We start from the raw sequence: 20,104 nt of genomic DNA, 5'->3' as shown, positions 1-20,104 counted from the left end.
GAAATGTCGGGTTCCAGATTTGGAAAAGAACAAGTTCACAGTGGCAAAAAAAGGGGGAGCATACTCAAGGGTTTTGGTTTTGTTTCTTTTGATGGGCTATTGGATTATTTATTATTATTATTATATTATTTTATTATTATTATCTTCTATTTATATAGCGCTTTAGATTTACACAGCGCTCTACATACAAACACTAAAATCGATAAAAATGAAACCTGCCAATGGCATACTTCTACAAAATTATATAAACAATAGATAATAATAAGAGTTCTCAGGCTACATCTCATGATAAACAAAACATTGATAGAAATATCTGGTTTATTTTGCCCCTTTCCCTTTTTCCGGAGGAACTGAACATCAGGGACCAGGCAACAAGCACAATCTAGGATTTGCCTTGTTTGAATTATGCTTTAATAAGACACAAAAATGTAATGACGTTGTTGATGGAAGAAAATGTGCTTATCTTCTGAACCAGATCTTTGGATCTGGAACAGAGGCCAGTTTTCCTGATTGTAGCCTGGTTACTTGAACAGAATTTTTAGAGACAACCCATCTCCTTTCCAAAGGAAGAATGCCACGAGTGAATTTCATTTGCAGGTATTCAAGAAAATGCTATACATTAGCTTGGTCACAATCACAGCAGAAGGCATCAAAGATGAACTTCAGCTAAATATGACGGCAAGTGAAATATTAAGTCAGACATTCTCAGAAGTACCAAAAGAGATTTAGAGTACCTACTGTTTCTATTTCATTTGGACAAATCTAAAATAATAATAATAATAATAATAATAATAATAATAATAATCAGGCACTACCTAAGAAGCCAGCTAAAAAATGTGGGAGAACATTTTCTTTCTTTTGATATCCTATAATACTACTGCCAGAACAATGAAATTTCTAAGCTACCTTTCCACATCTAACATCATTCTCATCTCAGAAAACAATATTCAGATTTGTAGTTGTCAAGCCAAACGAGGAGACTGTGTTGTGTTCCTATGCATAAGGAGTTTATTGTTTTGCAGTAGTATGTTTAGACAGAATTTAAAATTTAATGTTAAAATTAGGCGGAATACTGCAAAAGTGTCAACACTACCTTAACTTCTGTGAACTGCAACACATATATGAAGAAATACTTGAAAGAAAAAAGGCCCCTTAAATTTATGTTGCGTATCATTTACCAGTAAAAGTCAGGGGTCAAAAGGTTGCCAGTTTCTGCTTCAGCTCTTCGACAGTTCACCATTCCAGGCCCCATTTTTACTAGGTTTTATTTGTGATGAAGTCAGCAACTTTTATTCAAACAATAAAGTGGCACAAATACTTAAAATTCCTTGTGAAGATGTTAGCAACTATTGTAGCTTGAGTCCTTGTACATGGACCAAAAATGGTATACTACTTCAGTTTAAAACGAATATAGTTAAATGTAGAGCTTGGCAATTCTAAAGAGCTTTTTTCCTTTCCATTCTTTCCATTCTTTTCTCTCCTCCCCCCACTTTTTTTTTTTGAACACACAATTCCTTTGTTGTCCAACAGCACTTGAATCAAACAGGATCATAAAACTACTTTTAAAAGTTTATCTCTATTGTAGATTCAGAGTCTACTTCAATAAAAATAACTCTCTTTATATTCAGATTATGGGTCCTTTTAACATTTTAATTGCATTTAATTAACATTAAATTTATTGCAGTTGGTCTTTGCGGAAGTTTCAAAAACCACTTTTTTGGCTGGTCCAAACATTGATACTTCAAAATACAGACACGCGCACAGTTAATGAAGTATAGGATATGTGAGATCAAACACTCATAATAAGCAAACTAGCTCCTTTTCTTTAGCTGTCGGTATTAGCCTGACTCTAAAACAAAGTAACATGTAAGTAAAGCATTTTAGTGACTTGATGAATATGGGAAGGATTAAGTTTTGGAACGTTGTGATAAATGAGGTCAAATTATGACATTTCCATGTACTTTCCCTATAGAAGCCTGTTAAATTGCTATATTCACCTCTGCTCCACTCAATCTATACAGAGGTGGAAACTACACTGCCCCAGGGAACCTTGAAGGCCACTCATTCCCACTACACCCAGCCCCCCAAAATTTGATATCCCAATGTCCCACCATGTTTTTGGCCCTCTCCGGGTGATTTTAGGTCAAAATAAGGACTTTTTTCAATAGGAAGTGCCTGGGAAATTTGGTCCTGGGCTCACAGGAAACCATCTCATCATGTTTTCCCCACCCCTGCTCTACTAGAAACTCTGTAATGTCCTTTGATGAAAATATGCCCTCCATATCAGTGCTTCGAAAAACTGAACCCATGGACTGCTGCCAAACCCCAAACCACTGGCTGTCAGTCTCCAGCATGTTTCCATGAAAAACACAAACAACTGTAGCCAGTGGGCATACTGCTGGACCCTGGCACACAGGGGGTGAGGGGTGAAATTACCAGTCTTCCACATCAGAAAGTATGATAGCTCAAGCTAAAATGAACGCCACAACTGGTGGGTGATCTCCAGTCCAAACTGGATCACTAGAAGCATTACCATCATTTTCTGTATCTTCTGTTTAGGGATGGTTTTAAGAGAGAGGGAAAAGAGGGGAAGCAAAATGAAAGAAAATAGGAGAAATAGGGAGTACAAAATGAGAATTCACTGAAATACACACACATATGTATCATTTATTAGTAATCAGTGTACTAATCAATACTAAAATATAGTCAGCCATATGTATCTGGGGGGGGGGTCCATACGCCAAAACCCACAGGACTTCAGGACCTGTTGGTTTTAACAGTGGTGCAGCTGCATGCATGCACTGTCATTGGGGTGAATAGGGTGGGGCAATCCAAGGATGGCAAATCTGAGGCTGGGGCAGGCATTACTTATTTATTTGACTGGAAGGTGAAAGCAAAGCATATGAGTAAAGCAAAAATATGTGCTCAATGGTAAAATTTCATTCCCTGATTTGAAAAGAATATAGACTCTAAATTTTGCTGTAGAATTGGATTCAATGGCTAATAAGGATGGGTCTCATCCTGTATTATGCCCCCCTTTTATTATTATTATTTTTCTCGATATATAGAACTAGAAACAACACCTAGAAGCTACATTGTACAGACATCTAGTTATCAAGGTCCATTGGAAGAGATGACCATTCATCCCGCAGAAGTCAAACAAGGCTTGCTATATGCTGCCACATCGGGATCTACTCCCAGTATTAATATTAAAACATTTATTTAGCACCTGTATGCTAGGTATTTAACCCAAAAGATGACCACAATTCAAAACAAAGCCCCTACCTTGCTCACTGCTGTTGTCCCCACTGTGTGATGTGTGCCCCCCACTGGAGGGCCCCGGTGTTCCTCCTGAACGTGTTGATGCTGTGTCATCATGGTCTCTGTTCCAGGAAGGCTGTCAGGTGGGAATTAAGCAAATGATTAAGAACAAAACAAGCCATACTCTACACACATAAAAAATATGACAGTTCCTATAAGTTAATGGAAGACCACCACAGGAAACTGGATGTTATGCAGACTGAAAATTGGATACTATATAGAAAACAGACCTTGTATATTTTTAAGAAAAACATGCATCATCGTCATCATCATTATATTTATTTGTATCCTGCTCTTTTCCCAGAACTGGGACTCAGAGCAGTTTCACAATGTTAAAAAACAACACAAGTTGCTTTGTAACTATAAAAAGCATCATCATCATCATCATCATCATCATCATCATCATCCTTCTTTCTTTGGCTCTTTATCTTAAACCAGATTTGAATGAACCAGCCTTCCAACAGAGGATGCCTTCTGTACTATGTAAAGAAGACACATGACCATCCTATATGTAACAGGCTCCAAAGCATAGATGGAAAAGCTTAAAGACCTCATTCACAATCAGGCCTAGGGTCCCAATAGCCAATATGGGTCAGCTACTTGCCAGATGGTATATGGGCAAATGGACCAAGCATCAGGATAAACAAAGAAATTAGAAAATACAATGGCTTCATGTGGACTGTGTGCACTCAGCTCCATGCAGAGCACTCTTGTACTACCGAATGGAAAACAGATGTTGTTTCTTATCACTGGGTGTGTTTGAAAGTAACATTGAGATAGGAAAAACTGACTGTAAATTAAATTCTTAAGAAAAACAATCACGGCAACAAGCCTCCCATGTCTCCCTTTATCACCAGAAACGATTTTAATAAGCTTTTAGTACTAAGCTTTTGAAAACATCATAGGGACTCAGTGGTCATCTAAGACATTTGTCCGTGTGTGTGTGTGTAAAAACAGAATAGGTTTACTGTCTTGCAATACAGCCAAGAAAATTGGGGACATCATGATCAATAACTGCAGCGTGTAAACAAATCAAAACAGAGGACATTGAATTAAGGCATGGATGGGCAGAATCTAGACCAGGATCACCTGGTTGATTTCTGCATGACTTACAATAGAGTAACATGGATTTCTGCCCTCAGTTGTTTAACCATTGCAGGAAATAAATGATTCTCTTCACCCTTACAGTCCTTAATTATACAGTCGAAATTAAGAAAACCTGGATAACCAGAAATGCATTTTAGTGTGTAAAGAGGGTATCTTCTGATATTTGGGCAGCGGGGGGGAGGGGGGTGTTTTGCAGTTAGCTCTGTTTGATGGATTCCACTATAAGCAATGTAGATCCTAAAAACTTGATGTTTGACACACCTAAACTAATGCCCTATATTTTAAAATGTGGTACATCTGATGAACATCTGTGTAAAATCTAAAGGACCCAATTAGATGTAGCAATTACATTTGTTTAAATGCATCACATACTAAGTGCAAAATCAAGCTTTTTTAGTATCCAAGGGGGCACACCCCCTGTTCTGTCACAGTAGGCATTTTTCTCCCTGTTGGCTAAAGTGTATCTTTATCATGAGGCAGCTGCTTCAAGCATCACGTTTTGGCTGTTATAAAAGGATAAAAATTTTTTTATTTAATTTGTCGTTGGTGGCAGTAGTGTATTTTTATGGCCAGGGAAAGGGATTTTCTCTTTCATGATCCAAAATCAAGACAGATGAATTCAGTATTATATTCAGAATTGTGCCCTTTTAATCGGGAAGGGGGCACCATTTCCTGATCTGCTTCATCCAGAAAAATATCTTGGGTTGCCCCTAACTGTCCAACACTAGTACTGGAAGTGAATCAGCTGGAAAGAAAAGTGTCTGGAGTACAAAAGCTTGGGGAAGTTAAGTAGGAGATTATTTTTGCCACATTCACCTATCCATTTTTAATATTTAACACAAACACCCAACATATCCAACTCCCTCTCCCTATGCACTATAGATAAATAGAGAAAGTGTATAAAAATGTGTTTGCCTTGCATCATACTTAGGTTGGCCCCTAGAGCATGGATTTCAAATAACATGTTCATATTCACGCACTTATAATGTAATGGCATTTGGAAAAATTCAGTCTACAGATAACAACTTGATTTAAGATTTTAAAAAAGGCTAAAACGGTATAAAATGTCTTCCTGGTTGATTAAAATATACCACTCCCACGTCCCACTTTCTGAACTCCTGAGTATACTAGCCAAAATTTAATATAGGTAAGACATGAGGAAACCACACATCGTATTTTAATGCTATTCTTTCACAGACTCTGGAAACAAAACATGCTAACTGATCCTGTAATTGAAAGACTGATGTGTGAATTGTGAAAAGAAATGCTCTTTTACAAATGCACATTTTTTTTTGCAGCATACCAGAAGAATGCTGTAAGAGGTAATCTGGAACACATGCTCAGAATGCAAACAGTTAATGCATAAATTTTCAGTTTGTTCAACTGCAGCTTTAAAAGGGGGACTTGTTTATTCAGAGCTCTGCAGAAAGAATGGTACAGCACCCAGGGGACAGACAATGCCAGGCACAAAGCCCCGGTGCCTCGACATGTAAAAGGATGTTTTTCTATGTGCTACAAATCCCACTTGAAAATATAATTAGAAAGAGAAAATGGCAAACTATTGCATTAACTGTAATTGAAGAAAAGGCTAGCAAGGCATGTGGGAGGTTGCAAGAGCCCATGGGAGTTCCAGCACGCATCAGATCCTCAGAGTTACATCTCCAGGGTGCACTCATGCTATTTATGTTGCTCCGGACTACTATTGTTGACTAGTGATCTGACTTGTAATTAATAGAAAAGCCACAGATAACAAGGTAAAATATTGAACCACCACGATAACCTCAGCAGAAATGTTCATTAATCTGATTAGAAGTATGACTCTGTGTAAAGTAAAGGGTGGCTGAGAGCTAAGGAATTATATGCTACACTGTATGCAGTGGGCAGACTGTCCCCCTTTATGTGACAACAGACCTGAAATATTCACTATCTTTTAATGAGCTCCACTGATTTATTCAGCTCCATTCGGTTTACTCCCCCACTTTTCCACTGTGCGGGATGTAGATTAATTCAATGCTTAATTGTTTAGTAAATTCAATTTTCCACATTCTATTCTGCATAGCTTTAGCTGAGGTTCTTAAATCTTCAGCAGTGAGCCTTGAGCCCAGTGTTTCTGATCTGTGCCTACCTTTTTTTTCAATCATCATTTTTCTTCCTCCACCACTTAATTCACCATGAAAAGATTTTCCTTGCTGGAAATTCTGATTCCGCTATGATCTGTGAGGCATTCCGATTCATTGCATTTCCATTGTGTTGGGTCTTAGATGCTGGGCTCTTCTTTTCTCACAGCTATCGCCACATTATACAGTCAGTCATGCAAGAAATGTTGGATTCCACCTCAGTTTATCAAAATTTTGTGCATCCCTTGTGTTTACATTTATGTATTCAAAGGCAATAGTTAATTTTTATGCCTATTCATATTCTTATTGACCTGATTTTTGTGACCTGTTGAAAATTAATAGACTTTTAAAAGTTAGGAATGTTTAAACTGCTGCTGCTGCATTTTAAAGAATACTTCTTTTAATAAACAGTGTTCCTCAAGAGAAAAAAGCTAAGAATCCTCTTTTTACACTAAAGGCCAGTTGCAATTTTTAAAATGAAGACACAGACTGATATATTTGCAGAATGGCAAATCACATACAACAAACCAGAAGTAACACTGTTCATTAGCAAAGATTCCTCATGGCTCTGTTTCAACACATATATATACCCCATACATACTAGTGTACTGCACGTATATACCCCATATATACGTAGTGTACTACAAGGACACCTTTAATTCAAAAACCATAATACTATGAGATAATTCTATATTTTTCTAATCAGTTAAGATACATTCGAATATTTGTGAAAGTAGTAAGAACCAAGAACTCACTTAAAACTACAAGAAGTCACTCAAAACTACAGCCAACAAAAGTCCAAAACACACTGCAGAAATAATCCAGTTTGATACCTCTCTAATTGCCCTGGCTCAGTGTTAGGGAATCGTGGGAATTGTAGTCTGTTGTTTATTCTCTCTGACAGAGAAGGCAAAATGTCTCACAAAACAAGTGCCCAGAGTTACCTTGCACTGAGCCAGAGTTGTTAAAGTGGTCACAAACTGGATTATTTCTACAATGTGTTTTGGACCAAAATTCTCTCTTGCATAAGTGTTCTAGCCTTTGCAAAAACCATGTGGCCCGTGTTTTCACTATGTTCTTGTGCAAAATGTAAGAATCAGATTTTAATGTTACGTTTCAATCCAATAGTCTGTGTGTTTGAAGAAATATAGCATGTATTTTCCCCCACCAAACCCCACAAACAAACCATGGACTATAACAGCCCTATTTCTATAGTGAGCCTGTGCATACTAATGTCCTGAAAGAACATTTTACCATAGCTGGCAACAGGGCATCCCTGTGCTGATGTAGACAGAGAGGCATCTTGTCCTTCAAAAGCAGGCAAGTCCATCCTGCTGTGCTACAGTGCCATTATAAAAGCTTATCACAATAGGACAGGCATGTAGAGCTGCACTTGTGAAGCAGAATCTGAGGAGGCTCAAAGGACATCAGAGAAGACATTCCAGTCCCTAACCCTGCAATGCCCCATCGCAGATTATTTTTCTACCACAGAATGTCTTAATGTGATCCAGCAAATACACATCTGACCATCATGGTTGCTCCCAACACAGTAGCATCAGCACACACTGCTGCATGTATATGACATCCAGGATTGACTCACAACCCTGGTGTAACAAAAGTTTCCCTGTTATTGGTTATAACTATTATTAATGTTTTAGGGATTAAATTCTCCATCCCCCAAGAAGCTTCACAGAACTGCTAGCTACTAAGAATTATGCCAGTTCTTTTACTATCTCCATTTTCACCCACTATCTTTCAATACCTCTTATGTAAAAGGAGTGTTTTAGTAACAAGAGCTGTGTACTTCCAAAACTACAAGTTTTGTTACGGTCTGAATGTCATAAAAGATGGCTGGGGGAAGAGTTTCTTTGCTGTCAAATGCAGGTTGCATAGAACAGATGGCCCTCTGTATCCACAGATTCAACCATCCACAACTTGTGTGCATGTATAAAAAAGCAAACCTTGATTTTGCCATTTTATATAAGGGACACCATTATCCTATGCCATTGTATTTAATGGGACTTGCGCATCCATAGATTTTGGTATCCACAGGGAGTCCTAGAACCAAACCCCAGGGTATGTATACCAAGGGCCCACTGCACATATTTATTATTATTATTATTATTATTATTATTATTATTATTATTATTATTACCCCAGTTTTCAGCCAAGGCTAATGTTGAGTTCAATCACAGTTTTGTAGAAATGATGAGTAATATTCACTGAAAACATTAATTCAAAAATAAATGGAATTCTCAAGTCAGATCACTCATCCTCTCAGCTCCTTAAATTCCAACAATCAAATGTGAACTGAGTCTGTTACAGATTAAATAGTGCTATAAAAGGACTACATACAAAGTAGGCACCTGCAAGTAGGTGCATGCAAGCAGTGCCAGCAGCATTATTTTGCATTGCTGTTTGGTACATTTTAAAACCCTGGGCTAAATGTCTTCTTCTCTGCAACTAGCTGTTTACTGAAGAGCTGAGGTGGTGCAGTGACCAGATTAAAAACTCATAGTACTTATATTCTCTTGTGCAAAGCATTTCAAAAAACAGTAACATGCTAAAATCCTTTCAGCAACCCATAATTAGGTCAGATCATCCCATATTGCAGATATTAGGGACGAGATGCTACGATTTGTGCCCTTTCATATTATAAAATAATAGTGCTATGATTCCACTTTACTTGCCATGGTTTCTGTACTGTGGAATCCTGGGATTTGCAGTTAGGGAGAGGTATTTAGAATTCTCAGCTGGAGAGCTCAAGTGTTTCACCCCTTCTACAAATTCCAGGATTCCTTGGAGACAGCCATAACATTAAAGTGGAATTATAACCTATGGCCTGTTACAGACTGCCAAATAAAGCTGGTTTGAGTCCTTTGGAGGTATGCTATTTAAATGAGCATGGGTCCTAAGAGTCCAGAGGTCGCGCCAAAGCCACACTCCATTCCTACACTGAAGTGCACTTTGGTGCAGCTTCCGGATTCTTAGGAGCATGCATCATTTAAATAGCAACCTCCAAAGAGACCCGAACCAGCTTTATTTTGGCAGTCTGTAACAGGCCTATAATTGTGTGTAATGTGATAGGGCCCTAAATAAGTGGTTTGATTAAGTTATGAAATCATGGCCAAGAAGGTTTCATACCAGAGAAATGCAATTGGTAGGTGAGGATTATAGTCACTCTGCTGTGATTAAGACTATCTTCTGAAACAAGAACACATGTTAATGTGACTGTTTTGATTTACTGTACCTTACTTTAAGGAACTGAACCAAAACTCCATATAAAAAAATCTCTCCACTTCAATGTACCATAAAAGAGCCTTCAACCTGTACCCTCAGAGTTCTTTAACTGCAAAACCCAACAAGCATAGCAGTGGTCATTTTGACCATATGGGAATTGTACACAGACACTAATGGAAGGCATGGACTACATGAATGACAGAAATTATTCTAGTGATGAATTCCCACTATTGGCAACAGGTAATAAGGATATTAAAAGGTTATTACTACGCAGCTGAAATACATTTAAAGCTCAAACAAAATATAATCAATTACCTAACAACCCAGGGATGCTATACACTCTATGATATTGTAAGAATAGGAGCAGTCTTATATTTAATTTTATGTGTGTGTTTACATACATTGGGAAGATAGACAGATTCAGTGGTACCCCGGGATAAATGCGCCGCGTACGAATTTCCGGGATACGAAAAGCTCCATGAGAAAACTGTTCGGGATACAAAGGTTTTTCGGGTTACGAAATTTTTTCGGCGCGAAATTCAAACGCGACCGCTAGCCGCGCTTTGCAAAACCTTTTTCGGCTGGCAAAATGCATCGGGTTACGAACGCCGCGGCGGAACGAATTAATTTCGTAACCCGAGCACCACTGTACTGGGAAACCTTTTTAAAACATACCAAGAAAGATAGTAGTAGTTATATATGTACATAGCAGTTCAGAAATGTATATAATCACACAATGGTTTAGGCCAAAAATAAGCCATATGTTTCTGTTTCCTCCTATCCTGAATTTTAGCATTGGAAGCACAAAACCAAGAGCCAATACATATGCCTGCTGAACTGGTTTTGCTAGGGCCCCTTGCAACTTTACAAGTTTCCATCAACCCAAAACAAAAACATTGTTACTAAAAAATGATATATAACTTTCATGAGTTTATTTAAATTCGGTGAAATAACTTCCTATATAATTATAGTCATATAATTTATATTTTACAGAACCAATTTTTAAAGCAATATCTGAGATAGGCAAACAAAACAGACGATGTGAAATAAAGTAACTGAGACTAAAATAATAACAGCTCTCAAAATGAGATCCACCCCAGAGGCATATCGAGAACTAAGCAGAAGTGTGACGTTGCCACAAAAAAGAGCAATTCAAAGATATAAGGCAAGCTAGGGTCAGATGGACAAAGGAGGTGGAATCATTCAAAGACTCTTTGCTTCAACATTAAACCTTCTTGTCAGGATCCTAATCACACAGTAAGAGTTATTTCCATGGTAAAATTTCTTACAGGTGCAGTCTGTATGTCTATTTCTAGTTTAATGGTGAATACACTCAGTTTGGGTCTGACTCAAGTCCAGTTCCTAACACATAAAATGAATTTTAGCATCACCAACATATTAGACTAATGCAAATGAACAAAACGTCTTGTGTGAAGCTAACCATCAGTGATACAGACACACAATCTGTAAAGCTGAGTAGCTAATCCCCAAAGGTCTGGGATGCATTAAAAAGAGGCTGTGATAGTTCCCTTTTAGGCTTTTATCCTTGCACTAAGAAATGCAGATGCATGCTTTCCTAATGCTGCAGCCGTTCAGCAGAAAAATGTATGTTATTAAGACAAAGGGTTAGCACCAACTCTTGCCAGGCTGACAGCAAGATGTGTGAAGGGGCTAGACTAAGGAAAATGTTTTCCTCTATGCACACACTTACATAAATAATCTTTGCCTTCCACTGACACACCAGTGTCTTGCTACACCATTTCTCCACCATGCCATCATACTCAATCTGCCAGATATTGTATCTCTTTTAATTTTGACAGAGCTACAGTTGTGTACATGCAACTATTGGACAACATGGTTTGATCCTTCACTTTGAAAATTTATTTGGTAAAGTTTTTTGTGAGTTTTTCCTCAAGATGCCAGCCACAGATGTGGCGAAACATCAGAATAAACTCTTGAGAACATGGCCACATGCTTGAAAACCCACAAAAAACTATGGATGTCGGCCATGAAAGCCTCGACTTCATTCATATTGGTAATCCTTTCTCAAAAACCCAAGACAATGTACAGGCAAGTCTCGATAGGCAAAGGATTCCCTGGCACTTTGGTCGTTATCAGACAAGGGAAATTGTAAGTATAATCCATGGCAATCCGAATGCAATCATGGGGTTTAACATTATTGCGTGATGGATACCACACGCATTGGGCAATGGGAAGTCAGTCTGAACGTAATCATGGGTTTAATGTTATTGAGTGATGGACTCACATGCAATTCGGGCAATGGAAAGTCAGTCCAAACATAATCATGGGGTTTAATTTTATTGCGTGATGGACTTTCACATGCAATTCAAGCAATGGGAAGTCAGTCTGAACGTAATCATGGGGTTTAATGTTATTGCATGATGGACTAGCAATTTGGGCAGGGGAAGCAGTCCAAACGTAATCATAAAATAATAATAAATAAAATTTTATAGTATACTGCCCTTCCCATGATCAGGGCGGTGAACACAATCAAAAGTACAATACAGTGCAATACATAGATCAAACAAGGCTATCAAAACCAACAGTACAAATACAAACACCGTTAAAATCAATATTAAAACCCCATCAGCCAGCTACCCTTGTGTCAGAGGGGGGAGACTAGCTGGAATTGTAGGGGGGAAAGCAGAAGCAACAAGAGGGTTTTCAACTCCCTCTTGAACTGGGCCATGGGGTTTCACGTTATTGCTGAGAGGTGACACACACAGTTTCAGGCAATGGCAAGCTATTTTCAGGCAATGGAAAGTCATTTCGAACACAATTCGAATTCACGTAAATTCGCTGAACTCCGAATTCACGTGAATGTGTTCTGGCCCCCCACTTTCTTTTCATTGAAATTAAGAGAAATTCCTCCTATGTGATAAACCTCCCTCCTTTAGATGCGAGACAAGGCAAATCTCAGTTTACATTGGAATTATTTTACTTTATTACGGCCATTTGGCCAGCACAATTACAAAATTCCAATTTAAAACACAACATAGGTTCATGTACAGGCAGATTTTACTGGACTCAAAATACAAATTGAAACTGATGTAAATTGGGGGCTCCAGTTCCATAGGGAATTGTTGGAGACAGAGGATGTGTTCCAACATTGCTGAAAGTAGCCACAAAATTAGTGATTATATTCAGCATACTACCAGTTTTTTAAAAGTTTATAAAACATCAGAGCTTACTTTTCCCAGGTTCCCTAGGAACCAGAACAGGCAGCAAGAGGGTTTGGTTGGGGTGAGTTGGCTTGCCATTAGACAACAGTTCCTCTTCACACAGGCAGACAAAAACTGGTAAGAACTGTGTTCTTTAGCTGTGCCTTCCCTGTGAGGCTTCTCAGGTGGAAAAAGCACATCAGGAGGGAGAAGCAATACGTCGCCTGCTGTGTCCTCTCCAGCAGGCTTGCCAAGTGAAGAAAACAGACTCTAGTTGCTCACCCATCCCCACCTAAGAAGAGGTAACCCCTTCCAGCCACATTAAATTACAAGATTGTGGTTTCTTTCTCTTCCTCACACTTTCTACTGAAGCAGGCAAAATAAACCCCTTCCTCCAAACAACAAGATTCAAGTTTTTTCCTCCCTTTTTAAGCAGGCAAAGGAAACTCCTGCCTTCCAGCAATACCAAGACTGACGTTGTTTTCTCTCCTACCACCAAATCAGGCAAGCGAAGGAAAGCTAGTCCAGTCACCTTTTCTTGTTGATCAAAACTCCATGCGGAAACTCCGAACCTCACTCTCACCCTCCTTCCTCTTTCGTCTCTTCCTCTTCATTCGCCCATCTCACTCAATTGCACAAATATTCTGGAAGAGCTATGAGACTTTCATTGATTTATTTCGAGAAAAAATGTAAATTTGAAATGTTGTAAATTGCTGTAAAATTAGTTAGTGTTTGCTAAAGAGGCAGCATAGTATAGTGATCTGAGCTTTGGACTACAAGTCTGGAGACTAGGGTTTGAATCTCTGGAAACCCCATTGGGTGACCATGGGCAAGTCACACTCTCATACCTCAGAGGAAGGCAAAGGCAAACCCCATCTTAATAAATCTGACCGAGAAAACTTAGGGTTGCCATAAGTCAGAAATGACGTGAGGAATACACAGCAACAAGAGGTGTTTGCTATAGCTGGAACCATGCTAGCTTTTACACTGTAAGATACATTGTTACTGCTCTAGCATTTTCTTTGATTACTGTCATATACTTCCTGCGTGATGAAATATGTAGCAGCTGTCCTGTACTAATTCATCTACTTTCTTTCCGTGTCTTGTACTTTCAGAATGTCAGGGTCTGCTTGTAACTTTTCAAAACATTTAGCAGATGGTAAACACTCAACTAATAGAGGAAGAGGATATATTGTGAACAAACTCTTAGGGAAAACAGAAGAAAAGCAATAATATTGTTCTGTCCCAAATTCCCCTCATGCTGTACAGAGATATTTTTTAAGTATTCTCTATTGTTTTAACATTTCAACAGATCATTATTTTATCTCCATTTGTATGAAAGATATTAGTTTCCTTTTTTAAAAATTAAGATTTTAAAAACCATTTTATTAAATTTGATCATCTCACATACAAAGCATACATTCTTTCACATATAAACATAAAACATAAAACCATCTAATCTTCAAGCATACACTCTCTTACATAAAAACTCTTCTCTTCTTTCCCAGACTCCTCCTTCTTCTTTTCTTCCCTCTTCCTTCTCCTCTCCTTCACCTTCTTCCAATTTCTTTCTCTCCTCCTCTTCTCTTCACATCCTTTCTTTCCCTCCTCTTCCCCCTTACTCCTCATCTCTTCTACATACCCAAATATTTGTCCTACATACCTGTACTTGTATCCTCTATTCTCTGTCCTCTATCCTTCTACCTTTTATTCCCTTGCTTCTTTACCTACTATCTATTTAAGTCTACTTCAATATTAATTAATTTAATTTAATTTGTTTTATTTATATACTGCTATTCCAAAGATCATAGCGGTGAACAGCAAGTAAGCTAATTAGCAAGTAAGCTAATTTGCCCCCAACAGTCTGGGTACTCATTTTAGCTCCTTCCTCGGAAGGATGCAAGCCTGAGTCGAGCTTGGGCCCTTTTGCTGGTCTTGAACTCGCAACCTTGTGGTTTTGAGTGAATGGCTGCAGTACAGGCATTTAACCACTGCGCCACCAGGGCTCCATATTATTAATATTCCATACATCTTCCTTATTAGAAAGATATTAGTTTACTTTTAAGACTGAGAACTGAAAGTACAATTTGGTAGTAGAAGTAATAGAAAGCCCAACAGTGAGAATATTATTCAATCGTTTAGAAGCAAAACTTTTTGGAAGAGCCATTGGAATGCATGAACATTACTTTTTTTGGTAAAGAATCTGAATGCCAAGCTGAAGTTATAGAAGTTGTTTTCTGCACATATGTTTAACTAAAATCAAGTGAGCCCTACTTTAACTTATATTATACCTTCTCCAATATATATAGATGGATAGATATAGATATATATGCATATTATGGTTTTATTAAAACCTAGTGAAAGTATGGTTAAGAATTCAAAGTATGTCCAGCACACAGCTTAGAAAGTTAGTTGCAAAGAGTATAGTTCCAGGATGCCCAGTACAATGAATGTTACAGTTGCAGTTCTTAAAAGTAATTCATTACTTTTCAGTTTCCCAAAAGTTTTTTTTTTTTAATTTTTATTTTATTGCTCACCTTTCTCACAATACAGGATCCGCATTGTTGGATAAAATGGTTACTTTTTAATTATTTGGAACACACATAACCTAACATGAATGATAGAAGCTGCTGGCCTGTAGTACAAAATACACTCAGATAGCCTAAAACAACATTAAAAATAAACACCAACACAGAGGACAGACTCTTTCCAAATGCACAGGACTAAGGAGAGAATGGCAGAATGCAACATCCTACTCCCCAGCAAAGCACAGAACCATTTTTAAAACATGAAACATTACACTTTTAAAATACAGTGCTAGCTTGCTCAGAAGAACCAGTTGTGTGATCAGTTTATCGTGGAAGAATAAGAACATGGTTGCAAAAACAAATATCATAGAAGGGATTTCCCTCCTTCAATCCTATGCCTTTTACCCATCATTGTAAAAAAAAATGGCACATCGAAAAACTGTTCCAAAAACAACCTCTGTACTCAGGGGAAAAGTGAAAATCAATACAGGACAAAAATCCAGCTTATGCATATTTATTCAGCAGTTGGTAAAGACTGGTTTACTCAAGAGTAAGCATGGGCAACAAATTCTGAAAGTATTATATCTACTCCTTTGCTTGTAACAATGGTGATAACTGTGGTAGACTTTAGCGGCACAAAAACATTCCTTTGCAGGCACATTCTCCTGTTCAGCCCCACCTTCAGTTGAGAAAGGTGAATCAAATAAATGAGATCAGGAATGCAAAGGTTTTGGGGGGGAGATGGGCAAAGGGAGTGGTCAACACTTGTAGGACAACATTTTTCTGTTCCACCAGCTATCACCATTTGTACAAGGAGGAGTGTAAATCAAAAGCTTATCGTAGGTGCATCTCAAATCAATAAAAGCAACTGTAAAAGTAGCTTTACAAAGTTACACTTGCAGTGCAAAATGCATTCATAAGTAACAATCATGGTGTAACTTAATTACGAGAACTTGTTCCTAGCCAGTTGCTTCTAAGCACTGATGTAGCAGCTTGAACTGCTGAACATCTTTCACACTTGAGCAACTTACTGCCCTGTTTCAAAAACAGATTCCAATACAAATCTGGGAGGATGCTGCAGCTGAGCAAATAAAGCTTTCCCAAAGGTTGTGTATACAGTACAAGGCGGAATTCTAAGAGATACCTTAGGCAAACGCCAAGACCTGAGCACAAATGATGAGATCTTTTAAACCATATTTTATACACAGATATATATGCCATTTCACGGATACATTTGTAAGTTTTACAAAATTCTGCAAGCTTTGTATGTGGCCTTGTAGGTGACTTTTTAAGAGACACAGTCTTCAGCCGCAAACAGTATCCAGAAAATGTTATGTGATTCTTTGCTTCTCAGCCACAGTTGTCCCCATGTGCTTCTCAGACCATCTACAAAGAGTTCCACTCAAGGTACTGAGTTCACAAATAATGGCGCAAGACTGAGATGACTCTCTTGGGTAAGAGCTAGTTCCTCCTGGTACAGAAATAGGTAATGCAGGATCCTGAAACAAACAAATGACAGAGCCCAGACCTAGATTTTCCACCCTAAGCAGTGAAAGCTGAGATAAAAATGCTCATTACACTCTCCCTTGCTTTTATATATACTCTTTATTGGACAATAAAACATTACGTTGACCCATACTGTGCTATACGGGCGAAAAACACCCACAGCTATATGGTCTATAATTGAAAACAAAAATTTGAGATGGGTAATAACTATTACAAGGACCAAAGAAGTGTTATAGATAACAGATATTTCTGTGCATCCTGAGTTGTTTCTAATTTATGTCACCCTTAAGGTGAGCCTATCATGGGCCTCAATTTGTCCCTCAGTTCAAGTTATTAGAAGGTTATTTGATATTGTAATTGTTATTTTATATTGTTCTGTTTTATGAGTGGGATGGGGGGTAGGGAAAGGGACTTGTTTAAATTGAATTTGATACTTATTTTTATTGTATTGTATGGGTTTTGGGGGGGGGGTTATGCTGTAACCCACCTTGATTCTTTGTGAAAAGGTGGTCTATAAATATATTATTATTATTATTATTATTATTATTATTATTATTATCTTGGCAACAGTTGTTCAGTAGAAGTTTGCCATTGCCTTTCTCTGAAGCTGAGCATGCTGTGCCCATGGTCACCCAGAGTTTTTCCATGGCCAAGCAGTGATTTGAACTGCAGCCTTCTAAAGTTCTAGTCCAGCACTCAAATCACTATACCACATTGGCTCATAGATATAAGTATATACATAAACTAGTGTGTGTAGTAGTAGTAGTAGTAGTCGTAGTCGTAGTCGTAATAGTAGTCCTATATAGTAATTTCTGACAAAACAAAGCTTCAGCTGAAATAAATAGACAAGATCCTGTTATGCATCTATACCAGTGTAAGTAAGTTGCAACAGTAGCACAAAGGCATTGGGAGGAAAACGGCTGCAGATGGGATGCTGCAAAAAGAAAAAAGGAAGACAGATTCTTCATGGTGGTCATCCAGAAAAGAAAGCTGCTAGCTCATAGGAATCTATGGGCCTGAACAGACAGGCCAACATAAAAATGCTTTGGGTAACTTTTGGAGGTATGCTGTTTAAATGGCACGTGCATCTTAAGAGGCCAGAACCTGTGCCAAAGCTTTGACATGGCTTCTGGCTTCTTAGGAAGCATGCATCATTTAAACAGCATACCTCCAAAGTGATTCAAAGTAGCTTTATTTTGGCCTGTCTGTTTAGTCCCTATTTCCCCATTGGCAACCTTTGTGGGAGAGGGAGCGCCAAGAGTAGAAGGCCAGAACTGGAGGAATAGGCTCTTAGCGCTAGTAGCTTTCTTTTCTGGAGGACAACCACAAAGAACATACCTTCCTTTTTTTGCAGAGCTACACAACCCATGTGAAAGGGCACTATGCTAGCACAATGGTAGTTGCACCAGCACAGTACACTGAAAGGATGCTAACAATGTGGAAATGCATAGAATCAAATGATAAACACCACACACCCCAACTTGTCCTGACAGGTTGAATGCCCATTTTATACAGATGTTATCTGATTTATGGTGACCCTATGAATGGAAGATCTCTGTTACCAAAAGCCCTGCTCAGGCCTAGGTTTTGCTTATTTACTTAAAATCTTACTTTTTTAGACATTGGGGAATTACAAAAACACATTGGAACAAAACATTAAAAAGAAACTGGAAAAAAAACTGTTTAAGTGACTGCCCATAACATATTTATCACAAAGAAAATGAGCGGCAACTAAACCAATGGAATGTGAAGTTGTTTCTCGTTGCACAGAAAGAGTTCCTGGGTCAGATAAATCGAGAAATTAAAAGTCTACACATACCAGATAAGATATAAAACATATTTGTGATATTTCAGTTATAAATGTTTCCAGGTTTTATTTGTTCTTTTCTTTTAAAAAAAATCACATGTAAAGTTTCTTCTTCTAATTTGGCTAAGGCTTTTTTGTTTGCTTGTTTTTTGTTTTGGGTTTTTGTGCTAGTTTTGGATATGTTTAGGGCTATTTGCCAGAGACAGAGATCTGCTCTGTTCCCATAAACCCACCTCCATATACTGGACTTCAGTGTACCATATCTGCATATCAGTAGCAACTATTGCCCTATGAATATGGTCTTAATTTTTTCTGCAACCCTATACATAAAGCCACTGATTTGTAATAGTCTCTTGTTTTATGCCTTCAAGTCGTTTCTGACTTATGAGGACCCTAAGCTTAATGTATCATGTGGTTTTCGTGGCAAGATTTGTTCTGAGGGCGTTTGCTTTTGCCTTCCTCTGAAGTTTTGAGTGTGATTTGAATGTTGCATTATGAAAATCCCATTTTGGCCATGGAAACCCATTGGGTGACCGTGGGCAAGTTATACTCTCTCAGCCTCAGAGGAAGGCAAAGGCAAACCACCTCAGATCAAATCTTGCCAAGAAAACCCTGTGACAGGGCCACGTTAGGGTTGCCGTAAGTCAGAAACGACTTGTAGGCACACCACCACAACCACCTAATCATAACCACTTTATTCCACAATTATGCCCATTTTTTTCCAAATTAAAACAAAAATATTTCACCTTCTTTACAACTCTTCTTCCTAACACTTGGTAACAACAGAATAAATGGAAGCAGCTGTCTCTTCATACCATTCCATTGATATAATACTATTATTTTCCCTGTTTTGGGTGGTTACTGATTGTCACTGACAGAAGCTAAAATCATTATGAGGAGAACACACCAGTTTCTGTGTTGGTTAGCATACAACTGCAAGGGGGGCGGGATGCCTTCTACCACCACCACATACATATATCTTTCTCAGTGAAATAAGCACATCAAACACTCTCTGATATACATGTTGCAAGTATTCTATGGGAGAAGCCCTCTTAGAATTGAAAGAGAGAAACATTCCTATTTTGTTATGAAATCTACCTGTTAAATAAATGGACCGTTTGTTGTTAAACACTTACGGGCCTGAACAGACAGGCCACAATAAAGCTGCTTTGGGTCACTTTGGAGGTATGCTGCTGTGTAAATGATGCATGCATCCTAACAGGCTAAAAGCCGTGCTAAAGCCTAAGGACTGGAGTGCAGCTTTGGCGCAGCTTCTGGCCTCTTAAGATGTGCATG

General features: G+C 38.3%; 1 protein-coding gene across 1 annotated transcript in view; it reads right to left on the bottom strand.

Moving 5' to 3' along the window:
* Nucleotides 1-7,847, bottom strand: part of LOC121925652 (homeobox protein Meis2-like) — a 144,217-nt gene extending 136,370 nt beyond the window's left edge. Inside the window, exons 1-2 of the mRNA XM_042458051.1 lie at nucleotides 7,800-7,847; nucleotides 3,286-3,397 (exon numbers count right to left, since the gene is read on the bottom strand). Coding sequence (XP_042313985.1) covers nucleotides 3,286-3,397; nucleotides 7,800-7,847 — 160 coding nt within the window. The remainder of the gene's footprint in view (nucleotides 1-3,285; nucleotides 3,398-7,799) is intronic.
* Between the last annotated feature and the right edge of the window lie 12,257 nt (nucleotides 7,848-20,104).

Source organism: Sceloporus undulatus, chromosome 1 (assembly GCF_019175285.1).
Source record: "Sceloporus undulatus isolate JIND9_A2432 ecotype Alabama chromosome 1, SceUnd_v1.1, whole genome shotgun sequence".
Lineage (NCBI taxonomy): Eukaryota > Metazoa > Chordata > Lepidosauria > Squamata > Phrynosomatidae > Sceloporus > Sceloporus undulatus.
This window is presented reverse-complemented; position numbering and strand designations above follow the sequence as displayed.